We start from the raw sequence: 22,419 nt of genomic DNA, 5'->3' as shown, positions 1-22,419 counted from the left end.
CAAAAATTGCCAATCATACTAAACTTAGCGGTGTGGATGATAAAAATTGACTCCCAACAGGATATAAACTAATGAACAGGTGACATAGAATTTAATACAGAAAAGTATATGGCAATGAATTTTGACAGAGCAGTTAGGACGAAACAATGATTTGGAGATGCCGGTGTTGGACTGGGGTGTACAAAGTTAAAAATCACACAACACAAAGTTATAGTCCAACAGGTTTGATTGGAGGCACACTAGCTTTCGAAGTAGTGGAGGGCTCAATCCTAACACATAGAATTCATAGTAAAAATATATAGAAACAATGTAGACTTAATTACACAGCTCTAAAGAGTATGAAGGGACAGATGCTTGTGGATTCATGTACATTAAGTTTTGAAGGCAGCAACATGTTGAGAATATAATTGGTAAAACATATAGAATCTTAGGCTTCATAAGTAGAGACACTGATTACAATAATTTCTCACTTAGTTATTGTTGTATTTCTGAAAATTGTAACTTTAAGTGAATCATTGGTTCCTACAGGTAAGAAAACAAAGCTAGGTTCCTTCAAAATTTCTGACTAGAAAACTCAAAGTACATGTACTGTATTTGTGTTGTACTATGCATTTATAGTTGAAATAACTTGCAAAATAAAATAAATATCATAAAAATTCAGATTTGATAAAACTCATCTCTCTCTCTCTCTCTCTCTCCCTCTTGCTCTTTTTTTTTGCACTTTCTCAGCTGCCTTGACTTCCTAATGTTCAGTTTCTTACCAAGTGAACCTTTGTCTATTTTGGTTGGTCACCATTTGCTGTCTTTCTAAGACTTTAAAATGGGTTTTCAGCGTTACCTGATGTAAAGTTCCACAGAGAGCAGTTCTGGAGCACCAAAATGAAAATCAGTTTGCAAATTTAAGCAATGAGCCTTTTTGCTCAGAAATTCTGATGCTTCAGTTTCCTTACAAAAAAGAAACTGCAGGTTGAATATTTGTTGTTGAGATGGAAGTTTTGAATGTTGATCCCAAACTGAATTGACTGAAAATGGGGCAACTTAAAACAGGTATTTGCTTGCAGTATTCTGAATACTAATAAAATCCAGTTCTGATCATATTAAGGAAGAATATGAGAGTGATTTAAGTAAATGGTTTGAGGCTTGAGGGATTTTAGCAACATTTATGTTGGAGCAATTGTGTTTTTTCTCCATTTGAGAGAGAGGATTTGAGTCAAGATATGATAGAGGTGTACAGAAAAAAATGACCGCTTTAAATAAGGGAAGCTGTTCCTTTTAGCTGCTAGTACAATAAACATGGATATAAAAGCTTGGGAAAGATATGCAGTGGAATGTGAGAAAGGGCTTTTGAAAATACAAAGTACTAATTACCTGAAACTTGCTGCCAACTCAAGGTGTTGAAAGTAGAGATGATCACTGGCTTCAAAAGGAATTGAAGAAATAAACTTGATGGTTTGCAGTAGTAGAGCATGGAAGGAGATAGGCTAGATTGCTTTACATGGAGCTGTAATACTTCAGGGCTAACAGCATCAAAGAGAAATTTTTCATCCATTCATTGATTGCTTGGGAATTGTACTTGGCACCTCAACAGAACACCCAATGGAGGAGAGAATAGCTGACAGCAACCGCTGCATTTAAGCTTTATTTTTCCAAAATTGCAGTCAGTTTCAATGAAGAAATGATAAATGCAGATAATTTCACATCATAACCATGACAGTATCCAGGCCATATTGTTATACATTCCATCTTGGCAAGATGTTTTAGCAAGACTTGAAACTAACAATCCCGTGATCACAAATTTTGAATGATTGATTATTGGAATAGCATTCAAATTTTTATTGATACTGTTGTGTTCGCTAGTTTCCATTTCTGGGCTATTTTGTGAATTGCTTAAAAATTAGTTAGCAATTTTGAAATGATAATGTTTCAAGATTGATTTTTTTTGGCTGAGAGAAGGAGTAAGGGATAAGCAACTTTACAGTCCAACATTAGATGGGTTAGCAAAATTGAATTAAAGTAAATTCATTACTGAAATTGCTTTAGGCAGTTACAATATCTCAACTCACCAGCTTCTGAAATTGCAACACTAATTTTCGTGATTGGGTTAGTTTCTAATTCTGACAAGTGATTACAATTAGTGAACCACTCACCTTAACTGATGCACAACGAAACACCACTTGCATTATGATTTTGTATTATAGAAAATAACTTTCAGAACTGTTCTCTACAATAATGAAAACTAATTTTCTTTAGCGAAGTTTGAGAAGATTTGTAGCTCAGGTTGAGGTTCTGGATATAGGTTTGCTGGCTGAGCTGGAAGGTTTGTTTTCAGATGTTTCATCACCATACTAGGTAACGTCATCAGTGAGCCTCCGGATGAAGCACTGGTGGCATGGCCCGCTTTCTGTTTGTGTTTAGGTTTCCTTGAGTTGGTGATGTAATTCCCTGTTGTGACATCATTTCCTGTGGTGATGTCATTTCCTGTTCTTTTTCTCAGGGGTGGTAAATGGGATCCAAGTCAATGTGTTTGTTGATAGAGTTCCAGTTGGAATTCCATGCTTCTAGGAATTCTCATGCGTGTCTCTGCTTGGCTTGTCCTAGGATGTATATGTTGTCCCAGTCAAAAGTGATGTCTATCCTCATCTGTATGTAAGGATATTAGTGAGAGTGGGTCATGTCTTTTTGTAGCTAGGTGATGTTCATGTATCCTGGTGCCTAGTCCACAGTGTGGACAAGAAAGATTTCTTAGCAGCATTAGAAACAATACTAAAAGATAACCAACTGTCAGAGGAAACCCAGCAACCCATCAGACAGTCTCACCAACATTAAGCAAGGAAAAGGAAGGAAACACACTCAATACACCAGAAAGGAAAGCACTAGAAAAACTTCTAAAAAAGCATTGTTATCCTACTTGCAGACAAAGGATGGTTGACAGTCATCTTAAATCAAAGAGACTATGTCGAGAAAGCGAATGCACTACTTGCATGTACCAACACTTACCAACAAATGGCGATAGACCCAATTCCACAACTAGAGAACCAAATCACAGCTCTACTCAAAAGTGAGGTTCAAAAATTTGGAGAAGTAAATAAGACTGACTTCCAAAAAATGAAACTAGACAGATCCAACACACCAAACGGCTACGGACTACCTCAGACCCACAGTCTGACTACCTGGAACACCAACTTACGGATTGGCCAAGGATCTACACCAAAGACTAAAACACTTAGTAGAAGACTAACGCCACTCCATCCACTCCACCCAAGAATTCCCAAAGACCATCAAAGACACTAAGATAGAAGGGGATGAAATAATGGTCTCCTTTGACGTAACAGCCCTGTTCACATCCATCAACATCAATCTGGCCAAGGAAGTATAAACTACATTATTAGTAGAACCAAAGACACATACACTAAATACTATCAACTTCATCAGCAAGGACAGTATCGCCAAGCTAGTGGGCCTATGCCTTACTACCCACTTCACCTTCAACAACACAACAACCTGCAGTCAAACTAATGGAACACCCATGGGATCTCCAATATTAGGGTTCTTAGCAGAGGCTGTAATGCAGAGACTTGAACAAACAGCTCTGCCAATCATCCAACCCAAACTTTGGGTCCACTATGTGGATGATACCTTTGTCATCACTAAACAAAACAAATTAAAGGAAACCTTCAAGACCATCAATAATACCCTTACTAGCATAAAATTCACTAAAGAGCAGGAAAACAACAACAAACTGCTATTCCTAGATGTCGCAGTACAGCGAATGCCAGTGGGGAACTTCAAACTAGCGTCTACAAGAAAACAACACATACTGACCAAATACTGAACTCCAGAAGCAATCACCTCATCACTTACAAATGAAGCTGCATTAGAACATTATTTCAACGAGTGACCACACACTGCAGCACAGAGAAACTATGCAGAGCAGAGGAAAATCACCTATACAGTGTATTCAAAAAGAACGGATACCCAATGAACACAGTCCACCAATTTCTCAGCAATAAACCCCAACAAGCAGACAAAATACGTCCAGAAACCCTAGCCATTCTACCCTACATCAAAGACTTCTTGGAAATGACTACTAGACTACTCAGACCTCTTGGCATCATGGTAGCCCACAAACCCACCAACAGCAGCTAATGAACTTGAAAGAGCCTGTACAGACAACAAGCAAAACTAATGTCATTTACAAAATACCTTGCAAGAACTGTAACAAACACTACATTGGACAACCAGGCAGAAAACTAGCCACCAGGATAATGAACATCACCTAGCCACAAAAAGGCATGACCCACTCTCACTAGTATCCTTACATACAGATGAGGAAGGACATCACTTCAACAGGGACAACACATCCAAGCCAAACTGAGACAGTCATGAGAATTCCTAAAAGCATGGCATTCCAACCGGAACTCTATCAACAAACACATTGACTTGGATCCCATTTACCACCCCTGAGAAAAAGAACAGGAAATGACATCACCACCGGAAATTATGTCAACACAGGAAATTACATCACCAACCCAAGGAACCTAAACACATAAATACAAAGCGGGCCATGCCACCAGTGCTTCATTCAGAGGCTCACTGATGCTATCTAGTATGGTGATGAAACATCTGAAAATGAACCTTCCAGCTCAGCGAACAAACGTACATCCAGACCAGTATTCTTTATATTAATTGGAAGACAAAATCTGAAATCTAATAGCATTGATTATAAAAAAATTTTGGATCATATCAGAAAAATAATCTGAATTGATTCTGTTAATTGTCCATTTTCCTTCAAGCATAACAGTTAACAAAACTGCAACACTCCATTGGAGTACCTAAAGCAATGGTTGAAGTGAATCCAGAACATAGGAACTGTTGAGTCTCAAATGTATAACTTCAGTCAGGCATTAGGACAGATATGTCCACGCTTAGATTTTCAAATTCTTGTCATCTTTAAATACTGTAACTAAGAAGTTAAACAAGTCCAGATCTTGTTAGAAATACAGAAATCTGTCTTGTGGTGCAGCATCTAGTTCTCTTGAAGCGAACAATTCCAAGGCCTGATTACTGTTTGTTAGGGAATATTCTGGCACCTGTACCACTGGTTGATAGTATAGGATGTTTTTGAAATCTGCTGAACTTTAACAGCATTCAATAAGAAAATCATCAATAACATAGTGCAAGCTACAGAAGTTAATCAGTCCAGATAAATGTAATAAATAGCACTCTCAGTCTTTGGGTATTTTGTGTCATGCCTGTGGCCAGCTAGTGCTCAACTTGATGTTACAAAATATTTCATCATACAACCATCGATCAGGATCTAGAATGACCTTCGGGAATGAATAGCTGAAGTATTCAAGAAATAATTAGATGTTGTTAAGGAAGTACCATAAGAAAATAATCAATGGCAATCAGGCCAACCTTTTGCCACTGTGCACATATTCCCCTTTGTTTTGAGGTGTTTTTACTCTTATGCATTTACCTTTTACTGCTATATGTGTGGTTTTTATAAAGATTTCTTTCAAGCTTTGAGAGTCCAGAGTTCTTTTGCTGTGTCTCAATCTTTTGATCATGGGACTTAGGGCTGGAGCTTCTCTGCATAATTTTCAAGACTGATGGTTCTGTTTATAGCTTTGGAAATAAAATCCCTTCCTTATAGCAAGGTAGGTGTACCTACACCAACTCCAGAAGGACATGTGCCACCATCTTCTTAAGGGCAATTAAGAATGATCAACAAATACTGACCTTGCCTGCAATGCGCAAACCTAATGTAAGAGTTAATAAAAATGAAATCATACTTAAAGCACTCAGGAACCAGTGGCATAGTGGTATTGTCACTGGACTAGTAATCCAAAATCCCAGGTTAATCTTCTGTGGACAAGTGTTCAGATTCCACTATGGCAATTTGTAAAATTTAAAATTAATAATTTAAAAAAGTTAAAAAGTCTGGGGAAAGAAAATAAAAGCTAGCCTAATAGTGACCATGAACCATTATTGTAAAAACTTGTTCACTGATGCTGTTTAGGGAAGGAAGTCTACCATTGTTGCTCAGTCTAGCCAGGCATGACTCCAGTGTGGTTGACTCTTAACTGCAGTTAGGGAAGGGCACAAATGCTGGCACAGCCAGCCACATCCCATGGTTAAATTTTAAAAGAAGGTGCAGCCTGACCAGGGTAAACATGATGGCTTCAGAGTTGTACTCTGCCAATTGGCTTCAATTTAGCAACTTGCATTTGTATAAATGTTGCAATCTGTTTAGAGATTGTTAGCATTTAAAGAGAAATCTAAACCATATTTTGCCCACTTGTCGCACTGCACAAGATTCTACTTTTCTTAAATAAATGAAGCTAGTTTTATTGCATATAATGGAATTAAGCCAAACCAGAATTATATGGATAATCATTTGGTAGCACAGAACTTGAGTATCGCTGAGAAAATACACATTTTGTTGAACTTTGCACTAATCAGAAAACTTGCAAGAATCATAGTTCCTTGAAAGTGGAGTCACAGGTTAGGTGGGATAATGAAGAAGGAGTTTATTGTGCTTGCCTTTATTGGTCAGTGCATTGAGTATAGGAGTTGGGAGATCATGTTGTGGTTGTACAGGACATTGATGAGGCCACTACTGGACAACTGCATGCATTTCTGGTCTCCCTGCTATTATGAAAGGTTATTATGAAACTTGAAATGGTTCAGTAAAGATGTACAAGGATGTTGCCAGGGTTTGAGCTACAGGGAGAGGCTGGGTAGACTGGGGGTATTTTCCCTGGAATATCGGAAGCTGAGGAGTGACTATATAGAAGTTTATAAAGTCATGAGGAACATGGTTAGGATAAATACACAAGGTCTTTCCCCGAGGTGGGGAAGTCCAAAATTATAGGACATAGGTTTAAGGTGAGAGGGAAAAGATTTAAAAGGGACCTAAGGGGAGACCTTTTCATGCAGAGGGTGGTGCATGTTTGGAATGAGCTGCTAGAGGAAGTGGTGGTGGAGGCTGGTACAATTATTTTATTTGAAAGGCATCTGGACGAGTATATGAATAGGAAGGGTTTAGAGGGATATGTGCCGAATACTGGAAATTGAACTAGATTAATGTAGAATATTTGATTGACGTAGGAGAGTTGGACTGATTGGGTCCATTTCCGTCCGTTTTCTATGACTGTGAATGTCAATGTAAAAAAAGTAATGTTTACATTGTATGAGAGGAGAATGCTGATTGGTTGGCAAGTGACAATAGCTCATCTTTTATCCCTTTAGTAAGTTCAACACCATATCATAACCGTCATTCAAATGTACATTATTTTGCATTTACCTATATTGAAAATTTTCTAGATCTTTCTGTGGTTCTTAGGCTGCACCCTTCTCATAGACTAGTATCACTTATCAATTTAATACAGTTGCATTTCTAAGTATCATTAAATTGATAGAGTTTTGTTTCAGCTTATTTTCACTAACATCCAATGTCATGGTAGATGGAGACTAAAATACTTGGTTTTAGTTCTTTACCATACGAGTTTAATATGTTCGTTAATTTTGAAGAAAATCCTGAAACGTTGGCTTTGTTCCCTCCACAGATAGGTATAATTGCTGTAGTCCCAGAGGACTATAAGGCTGATTTCTCATTAGAGACAGTTGGTGATTTTTAACCTACGAGTTACCACACCTCAGGTAAGGGGCGCACTTGAGAAGGCAGGACCTTCATGGTAACCTCAACCAGTGTGGGAATTGAACCACTGCTGTTGGCCTCACTTTGTATCGCAGACCAGCCAACTGAGCTAACTGATCAATGATGCTGACTGACTTATGGCAACATTTTCTGTTGTATGATGCTAGTGTAATTTTCCCCATAATTCTTTTATTATTTGCTCATTTGGCATGGTTGTCACTGACAAGGCCTACTTTTAATACCTATATCTAATTTCCCTTGAGTAAGTGTAGTCACTGGAATCACTGCATGGTGTATGTATACCCAGAATGGTTTGGTCAGGGAATTTCAGGATTTTGTTCTAGCAATAATGCAGCTGCAGTCATATGACATGAAATCAGGATTGTTTCATTTGGATGGGAAGTAACAGATTTGGAAGTGCTGTTGAGAGGTTGATGGTTTGCTGTACTGCACATAGTGATGGTGGAGGGAATCAATGTTTAAGAATTACATCTTGATTTATACCAACTCATGGCATTTTCTCCTTCAGCATATTCTGTTATTTCTTCCGAATAACTATTAATCAGTGCTGTCTTTAATTAACCCACAGCTTTCTAATTAGTCCTACTTTGTCCTGTTTTATGGTTTTAAAAAGATTAACTACTGATGTTAGGACAATAAATCAATCAAAAATCCAGTTTCCATTTTAATTTACTAAAAGCATCTATTTGTTAATATGCAGAAAAGTCCTTAGTTGCAAGAAATCTTGGAAAAAAAACCACCGCATCCGGTTATTGGAATTTTCAGTCAACCACTGTCACTTTGTTCATAGATGTTCATGTTATGTGAGGTGACAGCCCTTGCAAAAAAAAATTGATTCACAATAACTTGTTAAGCATTTCCCAAGGGTTGTTAAAACCTTAGATTCCTATTGATTCTTTTGCTGCAGAAGAGGGCAAGTGAAAACTTGGGCAGTTAATATCTATACAAAACATACTTAATCATTCGATTCTTCTACGTTTTATTGTTGGGGAATTCAAGTACTGGGGAATCGAAGATACATTAAGAAACACAGGAGTTACAGTATTTCGCTCAAATAGTAAAAATGGCTGTTACTATGCCAACACTTTACAACTAATCAATCTGTAAAGACAACAGCTTTATAGTAGTAATACACCGCCATAGTTCTGGGTAAGGCAATACAATATAAATAAACTATAAAAATAAATCACTTAATTTCCACAATTCTATAAGGTACACATAAAGTCAGTACTGTTGTGTTACTTTTATTGGAATTAATATATGTAAAGAGAAGCAGATGCTTATATTAATCTTCAAATGATCAATGCAGAAACCACTCAATTTAAATCCCATTATTTTTTGATGTTGCCTTCAACAGTCGTCTTTCATGCTGCCAAGCAAAATATAAAAGAATAGCATACATGCAGAATAGATCAAAAACCATTAAGAATAAAAATTGTTTTAAATTACCTCATAAAGCTTCTATTCTTAGTACCAACTAAGTTAGCCTTTGTAAAATTAGAAGAATAAGTGCTGTGACTTAATAAAAACCTGAAAAACCACAGTACTAAGAGACTGTTTTCTGAATTCTGATTTGAGCTTAGTTTTAAAACATCTGGCCTGTTATCAAATATCTCAATATGTAGTTGGATCATTGTACCTTTAGTGCAATTCCAATTATTTTAGGCTGTAAATATGCAAAAGGATTTAAGTTTGTTTTTAAATTCAAAGATTTTGCAACGGTAATGATGTTAGAATTGTTAGCATTCATCATTATTATTACAATGAAGAATATGCAGAATAATGCAGTAACCCAGAAGTTCCTGCCAGTGATTCTACATTTCTTGATTGGGTGAACCTTATTGGTCCCCTTGAGTGCAATCCTAAAGCCATCAGTCAATCAATGAAGCTTCCACTTGTCCACAATTAATGGTATGTAAAAATACTTTTAAAAGATATATGCTTTGTTGAAGATGATGTGAGTAGCTTTTAAATAATACCCTAACTTCATAATTATTGATATTTCAGCTTTTGTTTTGATCTAATCATGTATTTCATTGTTCATAATTTTAAAGTAATTGAAGATCAGTAATTTTTGCTTCCTGGTTTTCAGTCTTGAGAATGCTTTAGTGTGATTGGCTACTTACTTTGCTTGCTGATGTCACTGTCAGTGGATGCTTGGAGGATCCCTTGACTTGGTGCCTAATTAAAGTGCTGTTTAGAAAATGAAACAAACATATAAAGATTGTTCTGTGCAAGTAGTTTTCTGCAGGCATTGCTTCACTGCTGACCACAAATTTCAGCCCTGTATCTTGTATTAAAAAGGTACAATGTAACATCAGAGCTGAAAAATGAAGAAACATGCAGTAAGCATGAGAGGTTTTGAAATATGGTAGAAGGAAAGATGATAGGAAATTCAATAATAGTACATTAACATTCTAACTTCCATTAATTAACAATTTTTGTTTTAAAATAGAAAGGCTGTGGAAGAACTTCTTACAGAGGCAAAGCGTGGAAAAGCCAGAGCTGAAACCATGGGACCCATGGGCTGGTAAGAATATGCCTAAAAACATATTCTTTTACAATTACAAAATAGTACAAATTGAAGGATTAATATAATACAAATGAAAATGGAATCTTATAGTGCTGTACAATGTGTGTTTTTACTCTTGTACCTTTTAATAACATTTTAACTCATTTTTCCCTGTTGGTATGATGATTGTTTGCCTGACGAACATGACTTATTTTCAAATGCCTATTTTATTCTATTTTCTAATCAAAGATTGATTGAATTAATAACTCTGGGAAAAGCTGATGAGTCTATTGTTAAGAGAGGAAATTTGTGTCATTATAGCATGAAAGTTCTTGGCCAAAGTAAAGAGGGCACTCAGAAAGATCCATTACTGTAGAGATTTGCTAACATCATGGACAAGCCAGGAAAAAAAAGGTCAGTTAATCTAAGTTTGGTGCTGAGGAAATTATTAGAATTTTGCAGGACAGAATAAGGGGGAGCCAGGGTGAATAGCCAGAGGTCCTATACAGAGAATTCAGAGAGTTAGGCCATAAGTTGAAAAGGAAGTCGAGCAAAGAATAGGAAAATAATACACCTTAACACGTGGCTAAAGAGTTGGTATGAGGGGGAGGATTTCAGATTTTTGGATCATTGGGATCTCTGCCAGGGCAGATGTTTTTAAAAAAAGGACGGTTGCATCCTAACTGGAGGTACCCTAACATCCTGGTGGGGAGGTTTGTTTGTGCAATTTGGGTGGTTTTAAACTAATAAGTCAGGGGGTTGGGAACCAAAGCAACATGTCAAAGTGATCAGAAGGTAGAAGTTATTGAATAAATAGGCAGGGGCAGTCTAATGACCATGGTGAAGAATAGAATCATTAAAGATTGAAATATGACTTGAAATTTGAAGTAAATGATAACAGTGAGGCTCAGTATTATCAGGGCTTAATAAATAAGGATGGAGTGTGTGGAAAGCATGGTGCATAAGAAAATATTAAAAGAGACAAACCATTAGAACTTATTTAAAAACCTTGTACCTAAATGTGCACAGTATTCAGAATAAAGTTGATGAGCTGATGGCACAAATAGAGACAATTGGGTACGATCTGGTGGGGTTTACTGAAAAGTGGTTAAAGGAAGATCAGGACTGGGAGTTATGTGTCCAAGGGTACTCAATATTCCAAAAGGATAAATAAATAAGGAGCAGGAGGTGGAGTTGGTTTCTTCGTTAAAGATGATATTAAGACTGTATTAAGAAATGATATTGGTGCTTGAGACCAAAATGTTGAATTAGTTTGAATGGAAATAAAAAGCAAGGAAAGAAACCTCTTGGTAGGAGTAATTTACAGGCCTCTGACCAGTACTTCCAAAGTAGCCCGTAGTAATAAACCAGGAAATAATGAGGGTGTGTAAAAAAGGGCACAATGGTAATTATGGGTAATTAGAACATACATATTGATTGGATTATTCAACTTGGCAAGGGTAACTTTGAAGAGAGTTTTATAGAGTGTATGCAAGACTGTTTCTTAGAGTAACATGTAATGGAGCCAATCAGAGAACTGGCTACTTCAGATTTATTATTATGCAACGAGGAAGGATCCTTAAATGGTTAAGGATCCTCTTAGAAGGAGAGACCATAACATGCTGGAGTTTCAAACACAGACTGAAAGAGTAAATTCAGAGTTGCAAATAAGAGTTTTAGCATTAGACAAAGAGGCCTGAGGAAGGAGTTGGCCCAAGTGGACTGAGCAAAAATATTAAAGGGCAGTCGAAGAACAGTGGCAAATGTTTAAAGAGATTCTAAATACTCTCAATTAAAGTATATTTCTGAGAGGAAGAGGAATTATAAAAAGGTGAAAAATCATTCATAATTTGACGAGGAAGTCAAGGATAATGTAAAAACTAATGCATTTCATACATTAATGCAAACGTTAGTCATGCTCTGGAAAACTGGGAGAACTTTAAACGTCAGCAAAGGATTACTAGAAACAAAATCAAAAGAGCTAAGAGGAGCTATGAAAGGAAACTAGCAGAAAACATAAGCACTGATATCAAAAACCTCTATAAGTAAATAAAAAGGAAGAGAATAGTGAAAGTCAATGTTTCATGAAACAGATGAGGTAATTATGGGAAACTCAGAAACATCAGAGACACCAAACCAATATTTTGATTCTGTTTTCACAGTAGAAGATAACTTCTTCCCCAAAACTGCAAAGGCTATTGCAATAACTGTGGTAAGGTATTAAGTAAACTGATGAGATTAAATGGAGATAAATCCCTGGGGCCTGATTGCCTGCAATCTAGTATATTAAATGAGGTGGCAGTAGAGATCATGGCTGCATCAGTTACTATCTTCCAAAATTCCCTGGATTCTAGAAAGGTATCAGTGGATTGGAAACATGCTAATGTGATATCCTTTAGGCAAAAAGTAGGAAATGATAGAACAGTTAGTTTGACCTCTGTAGTGGGCAAGTTGCTGGAGTCAATCATAAAGAAGGAGATAACTGAACATTTGGAACAACAAAGCTCAATTCACCAGTGTCAGCATGGTTTCATGAAGGGCAAGTCAAGCATGACACACTTGCGGGAATTCTTTGAGGATGTAACCAGCAATGTAGATAATGAAGATCAGGTGAATGCGGTATATCTAGACTTTCAGAGGCATTTGACATAATGCTGCATAAAAGACTGATTCAGAGGTTAGATCCCGGAGAGTCAAGTGTAGAGTATTGGCTTGGAAAGAGGATTCGGTGACTGATAGAAAGCAGAGAGTCAGGATAAATGGGTCCTTCTCTGGATGGCTGCAGGGTTCAATTGTTAGACCTCAATATAAATGATCTGCAAGCAGGGACAGAGTGTAATTTCAAGATGATACTAAAATAGGTAGGAAAGCAGGCAGTGACTAGGAGAAAGAGTTTACCCTTAGGCTTGGAGCATGGGCCCAAATCTGGCAGATGGAGTTTAATGTGGATAAGTGTGAGGTTGTCCATTTTGGCTGGAAAAACAGAAGGGAAAATTATTATTTAAATGGGAAGCAGATTCAAAGTGCATCAGTGCAGAGGGATCTGGGTGTCTCTGTGCATGAATAGCAGAAAGTGGGTATGCAGATGCAGCATATAATAAGAAAGGCAAAATGGAATACTGGTATTCATTGCAAAACGACTAGATTATAAAAGTAAAGAAGTGTTGTTGCAATTATATAAGACGTTGGTGAGACCACATCTGGAGTATTGTGTCCAGTTCTTGTCTCCTTACTTGAGGAAGAATATGGTAGCATTGGAGACAATTCAGAGGAGGTTCACAAGATTGATTTCTGGGATGAAAGGGCTGTTGTACAAGTTGAATAGCTTTGGCTTCTTCTGGCTGGAGTTCAGAAGAATATGGGTGTGTTGATTGAGGTATATAAAATAATAAAGGGGATTGATAAAGTGCACGTGGAACAGATTTTCCCCCGTGTGGAACAGTGTTGAACAAGAGGGCATAGATATAGAGTGGGCTCAAAACTGAGATGAGGAGAACCTGAGTGCAGTGGAGGCAGAATCAATCAACAGATTCAAGAAAGAATCAAGGGTGGCATGGTGGCTCAGTGGCTAGCATTGCTGCCTCACCGCGCCAGGGACCCAGATTCGATTCCATCCTCTGTCGACTGTATGTGTGGAGTTTTCACATTCTCTCCATGTCTGCATGGGTTTCCTCCAGGTACTCTGATTTCCTCCCACAGTCCAAAGATGTGCAGGTTAGGTGAATTGGGCATGCTAAATTGCCCATAGTGTTCAGGATATGTAGGTTGGGTGCATTAGTCAGGGATAAATGTAGAGTAATAGGGTAGGGGAATGGGTCTGGGTGGGCCAACCTTCTGAGATTTGGTGTGGACCTGTTGGGCCAGGTGACCTATTTCCTCACTGTAGGGATTCTATGAAGTTATATGAAAAAAGAAATAGATGTTTCTGATAAAAAGCGGGATAAAAAGGGCTAATGGGAGCAGGCATGAATGCGGAATTGAGACCAGGATAAGATCAGCCATGATCACGTTAAATTGCAGAGCAGGCTAAAAAGCATGAATTACCTACTCCCATTAATTCCTTTGTTTCTTTGCATGGATTTGCAAATAGAAGATTAGATTTGAAATATTTGATTGCATATTTTGAGGAGGTAGCCAAGAATATTGATATGGATAATGTACTTGATGCAATCTAATAGACTTTTTCATAGGCTTTTGATAAGGTCCCTCATGGTAAGATGATGAAGAAGGCAACAGCCCATGGTATCCAAGGCAAAGTTGCATATTGAATCCAAAATTGGCTGAGAGGCAGGAAGCAGAGGTTGACAGTAGAAGGATATTTCTGTGACTAGAATTTCCAGTGGGATTCTGCAGGGCTCAGTGCTGTGACCCTTATTGTTTGTGGTGTACATTAATGGTTTAAATTGAATATAGGAGTTATGATCAAAAGGCTTTCTGCTGATAAGAATATTGAATGAATTTAGGTTCACCAGGTTGATTCCGGAGTTGAGGGGTTTCGCTTATGAGGAGAGATTGAGTAGATTTGGATTGTGTTCATTGGAATTCAGAAGAATGATGGGGGATCTTATAAAAACATATAAAATTATGAAGGGAATCGATAAAATAAATAGGATGTTTCCACTGTTAGGTTAGACTAGAACAAGAGGGCATAGCCTCAGGATTAGACGAAGCAGGTTTAGAACTGAACTGAGAAGGAACTTCTTCATCCAGAGGGTTGTTAACCAATGGAATTCCTTGCCCAGGGAAGTAGTTGACGCTACTTCAGTAATCACTTTTAAAGCTAAGGTAGATATTTTTTTGAAAACTAAAGGAATTTGGTAAAAACATGGGTAGGTGGAGCTGAGTCCATAAAAAGATTAGCCATGATCTTATTAAGTGGCGGAGCAGGCTCGAAGGGCCTGATAGCCAACTCCTGCTCCTGGTTGTCATGTTCTTGTGTTCTTATATAAAACATAGTCATTATGAAGAGGACACCTGTAAATTTCAGGATATCAATGGACTGGTCAGGCAGGCTAAGCAGTGGCAAATGGAATTTAACCTAGGAAAGTGTGATGTAAAACAGTCTGAGGGGGCCAGTAAAGCAAGGGTTTATACGATGATACAATGAATGGTAGTACCCTGGAAAATATTGAAAATCATAGGGACCTTGATTTGCATATCTGTAGATCCCTGAAGGTAGCAGGGCAGGTAAGTAAGGTTTTTAAGAAGGCACATGGGACACTTGCCTTTATAAGCTGAGGCACAGAATGCAAAGGAAGATTATGCTGAAACTATATCAATAGACAATAGACAATAGACAATAGATGCAGGAGTAGGCCATTCAGCCCTTCGAGCCTGCACTGCCATTCAATATGATCATGGCTGATCATTCCCAATCAGTATCCTGTTCCAGCCTTATCTCCATAACCCTTGACTCCACTATCTTTAAGAGCTCTATCCAATTCTTTCTTAAATGAATCCAGAGACTGGGCCTCCACTGCCCTCTGGGGCAGAGCATTCCACACAGCCACCACTCTCTGGGTGAAGTAGTTTCTCCTCATCTCTGTCCTAAATGGTCTACCCCGTATTTTTAAGTTGTGTCCTCTGGTTCGGCACTCCCCCATCAGCGGAAATATGTTTCCTCCTGCCAGAGTGTCCAATCCTTTCATAATCAATTGCTGTTTTGGCTACAACAGGAGTACCAAATGAAGTTCTAGTCACCGACTTATAGGAAGAATGTGATCGCATAAGAGAAGGTGCAGAGGACATTTACCTGGATGCTGCCTATGCTGAACTATGAGGAAATATTGGATTGTCTGGGGTATATTCCTTGGATCAACAAAACTTGAAAGGGATCCTGATAGAGGCATGTGAGATTGAGGGTAAGATGGTGTGCAGAGGAAGCACTTTGTCCATTAATAGAATGGTCAATAACCAGGGAACTTACATTTAAAGTAAAAATGTGATGATGCTATCACTTTAAGAGGATATTTTGTACTGTAGAGAGGTTGTAAGGAAATAAGGAGCTGTCGCTAAGAAAGCAAACAATTGGTGTTGCCTTGGAGCAATGGAAGCAGTGTGTGTGTGGCCAGCTCTCTCAGACCAGGCTTTTAGGGTCTCAAAGCAGTTGGAAGTTTCAGTGACTGTCTTTTGGTAGCTACCCTCTTCGAATTTTCTCTTGACCTTTTTTCTTCCTGGATTGGAAAACTGCATGTAAGAATCTGGCTGATTTTCCATTTTTTGCCAAAAGATGTGTTTGTAGCATGTTCCTATGTTGGAACAGTTAATTAGTAATTGCCACTATCTGTTATTCTGTTAAGTTTTCCAAAAGAGTTAAGTTAATCTAAATTCCTCTTTCTTTGGTTGTATTTTAATTACAGTGTTTAAATAAATTGTGTTTTGCTTAATATCGAGTAGTGTGACCAGTTGCATTCCATCAGGACACTTTATAATTGCCTTCAAAATTAAAAAAAAATAGAGTCTAGGCTACCTTCTTAAAATATTTTGAGAGGGTCTGGTCTTGTCCATAACAACAAGTAGAAGCCTGAGAGGAGATTTGGGGAGGAACCTTTTTATTTGAAGTGTGGCGGGAGTCGGGAATTCACTGTCTGAAGTCAGAAACTTTCATTACATTTAAACAATATTTCGATCAGTATAATATGATCCTTGTTGACTGGTGCAGACATAGTAGGCTGAATGGACTCTTTCTCTCTGTAAATGTGAGAGTCTTTTGCAGACCCTTCAAAGATATCTTAACTCATCAACAATCTTTGCCACTGAAGATGGGGTAGAGGATTAATTTGTGATAGCCAAAGATGAAAATTTTAAAACACCCAGATGCGGAAATGTGTACAGATAACTAACAATGTTGTCCCAGCATCTAGACTCTTATTAAATGGCTACTGAAGTCAAGTTTGCACTGCCAGAAATAATTGCCTGGACTTTCTCTATATCTTAGAGCTGTAGCTACCCTTAAGACTTTGAAAATGTTTGCCCCATGCTACCTTTTCTCTAATGTCTTCTGCCGCTGCACTGCTGTCTGAGATCTGTGCGCAGTAGAAGCTTCTGAAACTGGAAATCGATGCATCCACATGTTAATCAATGTACACGGACCGTCCAAGAGGTTGCATAGCTTAAAGGGAATATTGTTCCCATGGCTTTTGAGGATGGGATTGTCAAAATCTACAGTAATAATTTATGCTTTCTAAATGTGGCAAAAAGACAAATGTGGTCTCCAGATCATTTTGGTGGACCACCTTCTATACAATACTATGTGTACTATACCATACTGTAATTGAGGTACTTTTGAAGAAAGTGTCAACCAAATGAGTAGACAAATGTTCACATTCCATAGAGATACTACTGTTATGAAGAGATTGTATTATTAACTTTTTGTTTGCAAATTCATCTTAAAGGATTGTGGACAGTAATGTATTTGAAAAGATTCAGGATATAACTGGACTATTTTTAAAGAAAGAACACAAAGGGACATTTTTATTAAAAGGCACATCTTTGAAGTCAAATGACTTTAGCCAATTGTTTATAATTATTTACTGGAAATCATATCCCTGTGAGATGGTTGCCAGGAGATCATTTTTGTTTTCGATACACTTTGGGATTCAGCCTGCTGAGGAAGACAAGCTATCAAGCTCTACCTCTGCCTTTCTAACAAAACCCTTTTAGGAGTTCAGCATGATAACTGAAATACTGATCTACCCATTCTCCTGAAAAACTTCTGAAAGAGTTTTCTCAATGTTTCCTGAATAAACTACGTGCCAAGGTCTCAATCACAACACCCTGTGTTTAGTGATACCTTTCACCTGTGCCAGGACTGAAAGCTATCTTACACATTACATATTTTATTCCTTTTCCTTCAAGAAATAACCATTATTATCCAAAATGATTTTTATCACAAATTAAGCTCTGCCGAGTAGGTTTTTTTTTGCTTTGTTCACATGTTTGGAAGAGTATTTTGATGGGTAAATATGTAGAATTTCATATTTCAAACTGTATGCTCATCAGTTTTGTATCTTCGTCAAAAATCTTGTTTTATAAAAAAAACTAATCATTTGTTATTTATTAAATAAATATGGTTATTCCTATATTAAACCTAATATATACAAGGTACGTAATTGACCATATCTGTAACTAATTAAAACATTCAAATTTTTACTGTGACCAGTGTAGTAGTGAGAATGGAGGGAGACAGTGTATTTCTCCAACTTCAGTCATGCCACTTCTAAGGATTTGTTCTCTGCAGATATGTGATGTGACAGAGGTCATGGAGCAGATCTCATACATTCTCACCTGCCTGGATTTTAACTTTTTTTTCATCCTCTGAGCACACAATTCATTGTTGATAGCAAGTACATTTGGTTGAGTACATCCCTTATCTGCGTACTTGCAGATTTGGTTAGGAACCAAGATATTGTTCGGGTCCCTATGCAGAACAGTACACTCTGATGAATAATGAAATACAACACATCTTCCCTGATGAAAATTACAGTATAAATTGCAAAACTCTTTCATTTGTCCAATATTGAACTGAATAATAGATAATGTCTACTACCTTACAATGTGTTTGGTTCCATGCTTCATATATCTTTGAGGAATTCCAATCTATTTTAAGAACCTATGTCAAGGAGCTGTGTGCTTAATTTGTTTTTGGATGCTGCTGCATCTGTCAAAATTAATTATCTCTCGCTGTGAGATTTAATTCTTGAGTGGTTGGAAAGTTTCTGTAATTGTTTATTGGACACCTGAGATACTAAGTGCATGGACATTCAAGTGAAATAGGTGAAGGAATAGTAAAATGCATGTTTATTTATGAAAACCATAAATTTAACATCTCTATTCAAGAAAAAAGAAAATGGAAAGCAGGAATATATTGGCCAATTAGGCTAACATCTATCATTGGAAAAATGCTGGAACTTAATATGAAAGAACAGGGCTAGACAGGGTAAACAAACAAAGGATGTTCCTGATTACCACGAACTGTCGAAACAGAGGTTACTGTCTAAGGATGCTGGATGGGCCAGTTAGGACTGAGATGCAGAGAAATTTTTTTTACCCACAGAGTGGCAGGTCTATGTAATTCTCTGCTGCAAAAAGTAGTTGAGGCCAAAGCATTGAATGTTTTCATGAAGGGGCACAAATAGCCCTTGGCGCTAAAGGGATCAAAGGGTATGGGATGAAAGCAGGATCAGGGTACTGAGTTGGATGACCAGCCATGGCCTAGCCTAGCCTAGCCTAGCCTAGCTGAATGGCCTAGCCCTGTTTCTATCTTCCATGTTTTCTATGGAAGCAATAAGAGGACATTTAGAAAATCAAAATATAATCGAGCAGTCAACATGATTTTATGAAAGGGAAATCAGGTTTGACACATTGATTAGAGTCCTTTGAGGATGCAACAAGGAGAAAGGATAAAGATGATTTAGGACATCTGGTGTATCTGAATTTCAAAAATGACATTCACAAAGTACCAATTTAAAACATTACTACAAAAGATTTTAGCATATGGTGACCATATCTGAAATACTAGTTATAGTATTGGTTTTGGTTTTCTTGTTTATTTGATTGGAAGGAAAGTTCATGTTGATTCCTGGGATGACAGAATTGTTTCACGTGGCAAGGTTGAGCAGGTTGGGCCTACATTTATTGGAGATTAGTAGAATGTGTGGTTATCTTATTGAAGCATAATAAGATTATTATGTGGCTTGACAATGATGATACTGAAAGGATTTTTCCCTCATGGTATTGGAACAAGGTGGGTCGCAACTTCGGTTTAAAGGGCCTCCCATTTTATCTTAACCTTTGGAATTCACTACCTTAGCAAAACATTGGAGCCTGGTCATTTAATACATTCAGGACTGAATGAGACAGGTTTTTGATTTACCATGGAGTCTGGAGAGCAAATTAAAACATGAAACTAAAGCCATCATCTGATCAGTCTTGACCTTGTTGAATGGTGGAATAAGTTCAAGGGGTCATATGGCCCACTTTTGCTCTTGGTCTTGTGGAATAACCTCACTATTTTTGGAAATTATGGTGACTCCTTTTTCCTACATAGCACCTTTGAAATGTGTTATTATCTCCTCTACAAAATATAAAAGCTGTTAGAGCTTATGGAAATATCATTCATGATTTATAACTTTTAAATGTTGAAATTTGGATTTCACAAGGACCTACTTACTTTGTTGTTTTGCATTCAAATAATGGTCTTCTGAGGGATGCTGTGTCAATGAACATGAATTGCCCCATCTCAATTAAAAGGATTTAGATTTAGTTGGTAAATTGTGTATGTTATGACATTATATGGAGGGTAAATTCAGCGGAGCTGTTACCCTTAGCTATCCCCTTGAGTAGAATTGGTTAAAAAATACATATTGTATGAAATACAAATTGCAGATATCAAAGGAAACATCCAGGATCATGCCCTTTGATTGTTTTCTTGATTAATTTGCAATTATAATTTTTAAAATAATCGAATAGTTGCAACATATAGAGATGCCATTTAGTTGTTTGAGTTTGTGTCAGCTCTCTGTAAGAACAGGTTAGGTCATTCCACTGCTGCACAATTGCCCTGAAGCACTGAATTTTTTTTGTCTTGTTTAAGGTGCTTATGTAAATCGTTTTACAAAACCATGATTGGCTCCAATACATTCAGGTAGTACATTCCACATGTGACCAATCACCATATAAAAAATGACGTTCCTCATGACACTTTTAGTTCTTTTACCAATCACTTTCAATCAGTGTCCTCTAGTTCCACCATTAGGAATAAGATCTCTCTATTACTTATGTCTAGGCTCTTCATGATTTTGAACACCCCTATTAAGTCTTCCCTCAACCTTCACCAAGAACAACCACTCTAGCTTCTCCAGCCTATCTGTGTACCTAAAGTCTCTTATCCTTTTAAATCTTTTTTGTATCCTCTAAATAATCTTTGTATCCTTCCTAAAGTGTCTTGCTTAGAATTGAACACAATATGCCAATTTAAACTGGGAGTAAAAATAACTCATGATTTCCTTGTTTTAGTACTCTCTGTAACACACGGGATCCCAACTCCTTTTTTTAAACCACTGTCTTAGCCTGAGACGTTTGTGCATGTATAACTCCCTAGTCTCTTATTTCTTGCATCCTTTATAAAATTGTACGCTTCAGTATATTGCCTCTTCTCGTTTTCCAACCGAAATGTATCACCTCATACTTCTCTGCATTAAATTTCATCTGCGAAGTGTCGGACCATTTCATCAGCCTGTCAATGTCTCTTGAAATCTATCACAATCTCTTAAAAATCCAAATACTCTATAACCTGCAAATTTTGAAATTGTGCCCTACACACCCAAATCCAAGTCATTAAATATATCCAAAATAATAGTGGTCCTAAAACCCAATCATAGGAAGTACCATTATATATTCCTCCATTCCAAAGCACTAGCATTCACACTCCGCCCTAACTCTTAAAATCAGGCAACATAATATCCATCCTTCCTCTATCCATGTTCTTCCATGGGTTACAATTTTGCTGGGAAGCCTATTATGTGGTAATTTATGAGATGCGTTACCCCCATCAATATTTTGTTGCTTATCATAAATATTCCTGCTTTTTATTTTGGTGGTAGTTTGTTTAATTAGGGTCAATGGTCTTAAACTGGACCGAAAAAATGTTTCGAAAGTAGTGAACAGTTTGAGCGTCTTGGGAGTCAACACTAGGAAAACAATGTTTAATCTAAAATGCTGCGAAGATGGAAAGGTCAGTTCTAAGGACAATCGTCATATGATGATGTTTAAAGCTTTTGCTTTTAACTTGCAAATATTTCTAAATTTCAATACAGGAAATGTTTAGGTATGTGGGTGATAAGATTTTGTGGAGCTTAAAGTGGTGTATTCCTGATAAAAGGAAAATTAGTAAGGTGTTGTTTATACTCCAGATGTATGCAATATCATCGATTTATAGTCTTGAACTAAAACTTCTTTGCAGGTTTCCCAGGCTCTGTCTTGCAAATCTCAACTTGTTCTTCACAGCCTTTATCCTATAAGTACACAAATTGCAATGTCACCATCACTTCAGTCCTAGTGATCTTCACTTGATTCTAAAACGCATGGAACACTGAAATTTTCTAAATCTGGACCTTTGCCTATGTGGCAATGTCCTGTTCTACAAGTTTTCCAACCAGTCATCCTACACTGTGGTTTTTTTTCTAAAACTCTCTAAATTCATTATGCAATTAAAAGTTTTGTC

The 22,419-nt window shown here is 37.3% G+C and overlaps 1 protein-coding gene across 1 annotated transcript in view; it reads left to right on the top strand.

Moving 5' to 3' along the window:
- Positions 1-22,419, top strand: part of LOC140481317 (protein POLR1D) — a 44,840-nt gene that overhangs the window by 15,946 nt on the left and 6,475 nt on the right. Inside the window, exon 2 of the mRNA XM_072577298.1 lies at positions 10,140-10,214. Coding sequence (XP_072433399.1) covers positions 10,140-10,214 — 75 coding nt within the window. The remainder of the gene's footprint in view (positions 1-10,139; positions 10,215-22,419) is intronic.

This window comes from Chiloscyllium punctatum, chromosome 9 (genome assembly GCF_047496795.1).
Source record: "Chiloscyllium punctatum isolate Juve2018m chromosome 9, sChiPun1.3, whole genome shotgun sequence".
Lineage (NCBI taxonomy): Eukaryota > Metazoa > Chordata > Chondrichthyes > Orectolobiformes > Hemiscylliidae > Chiloscyllium > Chiloscyllium punctatum.
The sequence above is the reverse complement of the archived record's forward strand: the minus strand, read 5'-3'. Positions and strand labels throughout refer to the sequence as shown.